The sequence below is a fragment of the Vicia villosa genome, linkage group LG5, assembly GCF_029867415.1.
Source record: "Vicia villosa cultivar HV-30 ecotype Madison, WI linkage group LG5, Vvil1.0, whole genome shotgun sequence".
NCBI classification, from domain to species: Eukaryota; Viridiplantae; Streptophyta; class Magnoliopsida; order Fabales; family Fabaceae; genus Vicia; species Vicia villosa.
Genome location: NC_081184.1, coordinates 107703927 through 107710137, shown reverse-complemented (window position 1 = coordinate 107710137; position 6211 = coordinate 107703927). Strand labels below are relative to the sequence as shown.

The following is a 6211-nucleotide window of genomic DNA, read 5'->3' as shown; positions in this document are numbered from 1 at the left end:
TTAGAACTTTTCTCTTTTTTATGTATACACCTTGCAGTCCATGTCTCATTATTATGGTGAAAATCTAGGTGTTGATTTTTGTTATTTGAATTTCAAAAGTATTTTTATCGAAAAACTTAAAATGGTTAAGAATAGAACACAAGAGCTGGACGCCGGTCGGTTTGGGTTGGATTCGAGTTCAATACGTCAAACCATGAATGCATTTGCTAGGGCCAATTCCGGCTGAATTTTTAATCGGTTTGATCGGTTTATCGGATAAAATGGATTGGTTTATTCGGTTAATTGATATTTAATTTTGTAATAAAAAAATTCAGCTGCATTTTAATTTTTTAAATAAAGCTATATTATAAAAAAAAAACTCAATGTTCCATTGCATTGACAAGAGGATCATAAGCTTCTTGAACAAGATAAGATAGTCGTGAACTAATCAAATGGCATGTTCTACACATTCCACTATCCATATTTGTCCAAGGCCAGTCTACTAGCTCTATACTGCTGCAAATGAAAAAAAAAAAAAAAAAAGGCAAGGAAGCCTAGGATGCATGACTTATCCCAGCAACTTGTTGAATAGCAGACAAGAATAATAAAAACCCTTGAGATGAGATCCTGCAATCCAAAAACCAACATCCATCTATAATTATTCTATTAAGACATTAAAATCAGTTTGTTATTTTTATTAGCTATTAACAACATCATGCAACCAAATAAATTATTCATTTTGACATAAGAACCTGATAGTAAACCAAATATTTAATGTAAAAAAAAGGCATAAAACTCTCATGTTATTAATAGATAACAAGGATCAGAGCAAGCATAAACACGTTTTCTAGGAACAGTGTGTTGAATGAATAGGAAAGCTCTTAGGTCAACCAATGCATCAAACTCCGGTTAAGTATAGATGCTGATGAAAGTCAAAGTCCAATTTAGAGAGTAAAAGTTGTTTAAAAAAAGCAAAGAAAACAACTGTGGACAGCCATGGAAGGAGCATCATGTGATTTCAAGCAAACCCACTCATACTTTAGATAAGTTTTACAACAAACCTATCTGCTCAACGGAAGAGCATAGATCAATTCATACAGCAATCTCACATAACAAGCTCTGCAAAATTCTTCAAGACTGCACTCTGCAGAACCAATTCATACATATACAGCAGTGCAAAATTCTCCAAGACGACACTCTGCAAAATTCACCAAGACTGCACTCTGCAAAATCAATTCATACAGCATGTAAAATTGTAATCATAATAAACTGTAACATATTGCAACACAGAATGCCTTATATGGTTTTTAAAATTATCAAGCAGAGATACCATACAATGGCTTTATAAATAGGAAGACTTCAAAGATTAACCTTGTTATTTTAGTCTCAGAAAAATTAGAGATATCTCTTAAAGAAATATAATTCTAAAAGAGCATGTAAATCATATGTAAAGCTCAAGTTTCATTTTCCCCAGCAACCTGCAGCTCAAAGTAAGATCACTTACATCCATATATGTAAGTCCCACGAAGACTATTATTCATTACCTAACTCAAAAATCTTTTGGAACCCCCCAGGTAGAGCATTTTAAATAAAATGCAAAGGTTGAGTTTCACTTTCCCTGCTAGTTAAAGAGAAATCAGACATTGTAAAATACACAATAGTATTCGAAATGAAACTAACATATGAAACAATATTATGAACAAGATCATTCATTAATAATACCACAAATTCATAACAGTGTTTGTAACGAAACTAACATATCAAGCAACATCCGACATCAAACTAACGTCAAACCCCGGGTAAAGGTAACAGAAATGCTAATAATAAGGTAAACAAACAGAGAGAGAAGGATAAATAGAAAGATGAAGAACTTACATGAACGGTGGTTTGTGGTGGTGTCGTAGTGCGCCGCAATGATGTAAAGACGAAGCACAAGTGACGGCGGAGTTAGAGGAAGGAAGACAATGTTCATAACAAAACCCTAGACTGAAATGAAAATTGCAATTGAAATGTCTCGAATTGAAGAAGGGTTTGTGTTTGCATAGAGGTTTTTTTTCATTTGGGCCAAGTGATTCAAACCAGGGCACCCCCAATCCACCTCTATTAAAACCTCACAAGATAATAAATCTGATACTAGGCCGGTCGGGTTTGGATTTCGGTGGGCTACAATAAACCATCTGAAACCAACCGGTCCAACCCATGTGAATCCAGTTGTCTTGAACCAGTTAACCCGAAGACCCAGCCCACCCGAACCGTGCCTTAGCGGGCCGCACGGATAGGTCGGATTGGACCGGTTTCTATTATTTTGTCCAGCCCTGAGTTTCATCATGTTTCTACTAATTCGCACCTCAGATATATAAAATATGAAAATCATTAAAAGCTTTTAAATTTATCATCTCAACAATGACTAGCACTTCTCACATCATAGCAATGGATAATTTTATGAATTCTCCAATCACAGAAGTAGGAGACAAGCTAGACTAGACGCAGTAGGATCAACTCAAATGCCTAAAATACATAAAGTATGCTTTACTTTAAGAGATAGATATTCGAAGTTTATATGGACCAGAACATTTATAGTATCCAAAACATAGGCAAACACAAGTCAACAAGTAAATGTGCAAGTTCCTTGGACCCTTTACTTCTAATAACCTCAACAGAAATACTGGTTTCTTAGTACAAAAATAACAGTAAAACTTAATCATATAAGACTTGGGTAGACAGGTCCTTTAGATATCCCAAAACGAACTTCCATTCCATGATGCATATCCAATGGCCGGAAAGTCTCTGATTCGCGAGGGTCTGCATGCAACATTCAAAACATTGAGAAAGGTACAGAGAAGTACTGACAAAGTGCCATATGCCAATGAACCAAAAGTAATAAGCATCATATAATAGCACAATCCTTAACTATTTATCATGGATCCAAAATAACATAGTCAATCCAATAGTTCTTTTTTGGGTTGAAAGTAATAGTCAATCCAATAGCTTTTTTTTGGATTGAAAGTAACTCAACTATTTAGTAGAATTTCAGTCCAAGGGTATAAATAGTGCTTAAAACAAATTCAATTATCTAAAATAGCTGGGACAATAACACTAATCCACAATTATTCAACTTCTATTGGATGCAGCAAATATATGAGTGTCATAGCACACAACTGTTTTATACTAACAGGGATGCCAGCATGTGCAGCAGCAGCAGCATTGACTTTAGCAGTCATACCCCCTCTGCCCAATCTTGATTTGTCTCCAAGAGTTATTTCTCATTGATGTTTATTTCTCTTTTCTATACGTATGGATTAATTGAGTTTGGGTCACTTGAAGGACCACCATAAAGGTCCCAACATCACTTACTAAAACAAGAAACCTCGAGATAGTTAAGGAATGCACACTTTTGGGACAATAACAGTTTGGCTGATGACGGTCCATGGGGAGAGCCAAAATCCCACTATATATGCCGCTTTGCGGCGCCGTTATAGCAGATAATGGCGGAAAAACCCGCAATATCAGTCGATTTTAACTATTGTGGATTTGTGGTGAGCCCAAAAACCGCCATGTATATCTGCCATAACGCTGCCATGGCAGATATTTGATAACATTGTTCACAATAAATTCTAAATCAGCTAATAAAATTTTCATATTAATATCTCTGTTGGATTATGGAGCCTTAGTGTTGTATAAGTCCTCCGACTTTTATAATCATCAGAAAACAAATAGAGCATAATTGCAAGTACCCCGCCAAATCATGTGGGTCACGTATAAATTAAGGGGGCCCATTTAACCAATATAAAAGAGTTGGTTAGAAAGTGTGTGTTAATTGTTAAAGAGTATCTTGTTAGCATTATTCATAATTCTAATATATCACGTAACTAAATGCTACAGAGAGAAATAATGACTGGCCGGACTGGATACTGACTACATGTAGCTTCCATACATAGTTCAGCTAAAGGGAGTCATGAGGTGGTTTGAGAGAGGAACATAGGAATTAAAGTGATATGTGTAAAACTCCCCTTCTAACAAAAATAAAAGCTAACTACTAACATTAGTCAATTAAAAAAAAAACATAGTTCAGCTAATGAAAATAGAGTAATAACAACTACCAAAAAGAAAAAAGAAAGGCAAGTCATATCACCATTTAGAAAATCCTCAAAACCAAAGTGATCAAGACTTCCTGTAATAGTCTCCAAACCCAGCATTGAAGAAGGAATCCCCCCAGAAGGCCTCTGGAACCTACAGGAAACAATCGTATTACATCAAATTCAAATCACTCTCCTTTTTCAATAAAGATATTTAAGCTATTTATTCTACAGCAAAAATAAAAACACCACACCAAGAGTCATTGTCAGTTACTCACATTCACATACCAACACATATTTAGAATACCATTGTTTTTCCTATCTCCTCCAATACATAAACTGCGACGGAAATTTCTACTACACACATTAAAACACTCACTACTTATACAAACAACGTTTCAAATCATGTTACCACCTGTTTTGATTTTGAATCATTTTATAAAGCTAACTAGAGTTGAAAATCAGATGAATAAAATTAGAAATAGTCATACCGAGAAAGTATTTGCCTATCAAGTTCCTCCTTCAGTGGAAAAGCAGCTCCATACAGATTCACTTTGCATTGCCTCGTCATAGCTTCTTCCACTCCCCTTACCTAACAATGACACCCAAACGAAGAACAATCAAACAGAACACTTCAAAAACCGAACTTCGATCAATTAGATAGGGCACTTTTAGGGTTTTCTTCGATCAATTATTTCAAAACCCTAATTAAAAAGGGGAATCGGTAACAACAGAAATTACTAGATCCAAATCAAAAACAAAAGAAGAGAGAGAGAGGATTGGGTTACAGATTGGAGAGATGATTCGAGAGGGTGAGAGCCAACGATGTCGCTTTTGATTCCGGGGAGTCCGAACCGGAGAATGTCGTTTTGGATACCTCCGATTTGGTGTGCAATGGTTTTAGATGCTTCCTCCATTTTTGTGTTACAATCTTCAATTCTCTTTCAGTTTCAAGCTTTGTTTCAAGCTTCAACAGTGCAACAGAATCCATTTATATATATCAAGTCTTAAAATTTCTTTGTTAACAAGTTAATCATTTTTTTTACTTGTTTTATAGTTTTTGCATAACTTTTAATTTAATAAAATGATTTTTTTTTAAGTTGTAGTATTAGTATTAGGGTTTAATGGATATGCACGGACAGTGTAAAACAGTTTTACACTGTCATCCAATAAAAAACAAGCAATTTGCCATGTCATTAAAATTTTTTAAAGATAAAAGTGTGATGGAATTAGATACATGGTTGTGATTGATTGACACTGTAAAACTATTTTACACTGTCACTGCATCACCCCTTTTCTCTTAGTATTAGGGTGCGTTTGATTTGCTAAAAAACTAGGTACTGGACAAGACATTTTTTTTTGTACTCTGTTTGATGCAGAAACTAATCATGGTACTGGACAAAAAATATGGCAAGGTACTGGACAAAATCATAATTTCTTGTCCCCCACTAAACCATGGGACAACTTTTTGTCCCAAGCACTCATTATCAACAAAAATATCAAAAAATTAGTTTTTACTCTCTTTCTTATTATTTAATATTTTAATTCATAAATATAATATTAATACGTTATATATCAAAAAAATGTTATAATAAAAATTATAATATTTTTATTCGGTTCATTGACATATCAAATAAGGTAGAGAAAAAAATTTTCAATTTATTATTTTTCTTCTCTTTTCATTATTTAATATTTTGATTAAAAAATATTAATAAAAAAATATTATATAAGAAATTATATTATTTTGTCTGCTGCATAAATATATTAAACAAAATAGAGTAAAAAGATTATTTCTTCATCTTTTTTCCTCCTTATTATTTAATATTTTGATTCATCAATATTATATTTTATATATCAATAAATAATATTATATTAAAAATTGTATTATTTTGTCTGGTGCATGGACATATCAAGCAAAATCCAGAAAATAGTTGTCCAGTCCAGTAACCATCAAACACAGTACAATACAAAAAGTTGTCTTGTACTGTTCTGTACTGTCTAGTACTGTTCTGTCCAGTACTTCATAATTTACAAATCAAACGCACCCTTAATTTATTCTTGGCTTAAATGCAGATCTAAGACTCTATATTTGCATTATTATTTTTACATGGATTACTCAACACGTTGTCACCTTATTAAATGAGTTAATTCATTAT

General features: G+C 33.6%; 1 protein-coding gene across 1 annotated transcript; it reads right to left on the bottom strand.

Annotated features, from left to right (window-relative positions):
• Window positions 1-2484: 2484 nt before the first annotated feature.
• LOC131601966 (cyclin-B1-2-like) lies at window positions 2485-5040 on the bottom strand. The gene is made up of 4 exons (XM_058873905.1): window positions 4844-5040; window positions 4547-4647; window positions 4112-4209; window positions 2485-2781 (listed from the first exon to the last, which is right to left on the bottom strand). The coding sequence occupies exons 1-4, from the start codon at window positions 4970-4972 to the stop codon at window positions 2681-2683; spliced, it is 429 nt and encodes a 142-aa protein (XP_058729888.1). The 5' UTR covers window positions 4973-5040; the 3' UTR covers window positions 2485-2680.
• Window positions 5041-6211: the final 1171 nt, after the last annotated feature.

Coding starts and splice junctions, on each gene's coding strand:
- LOC131601966 (XM_058873905.1), bottom strand. CDS start 4,972: ATGGAGGAAGCATCTAAAACCATTGCACACCAAATCGGAGGTATCCAA. Junction 4,648..4,843: donor TCGAATCATCTCTCCAATCT/GTAACCCAATCC, acceptor TGTCATTGTTAG/GTAAGGGGAGTGGAAGAAGC. Junction 2,782..4,111: donor TTTTGAGGATTTTCTAAATG/GTGATATGACTT, acceptor TGTTGCATGCAG/ACCCTCGCGAATCAGAGACT.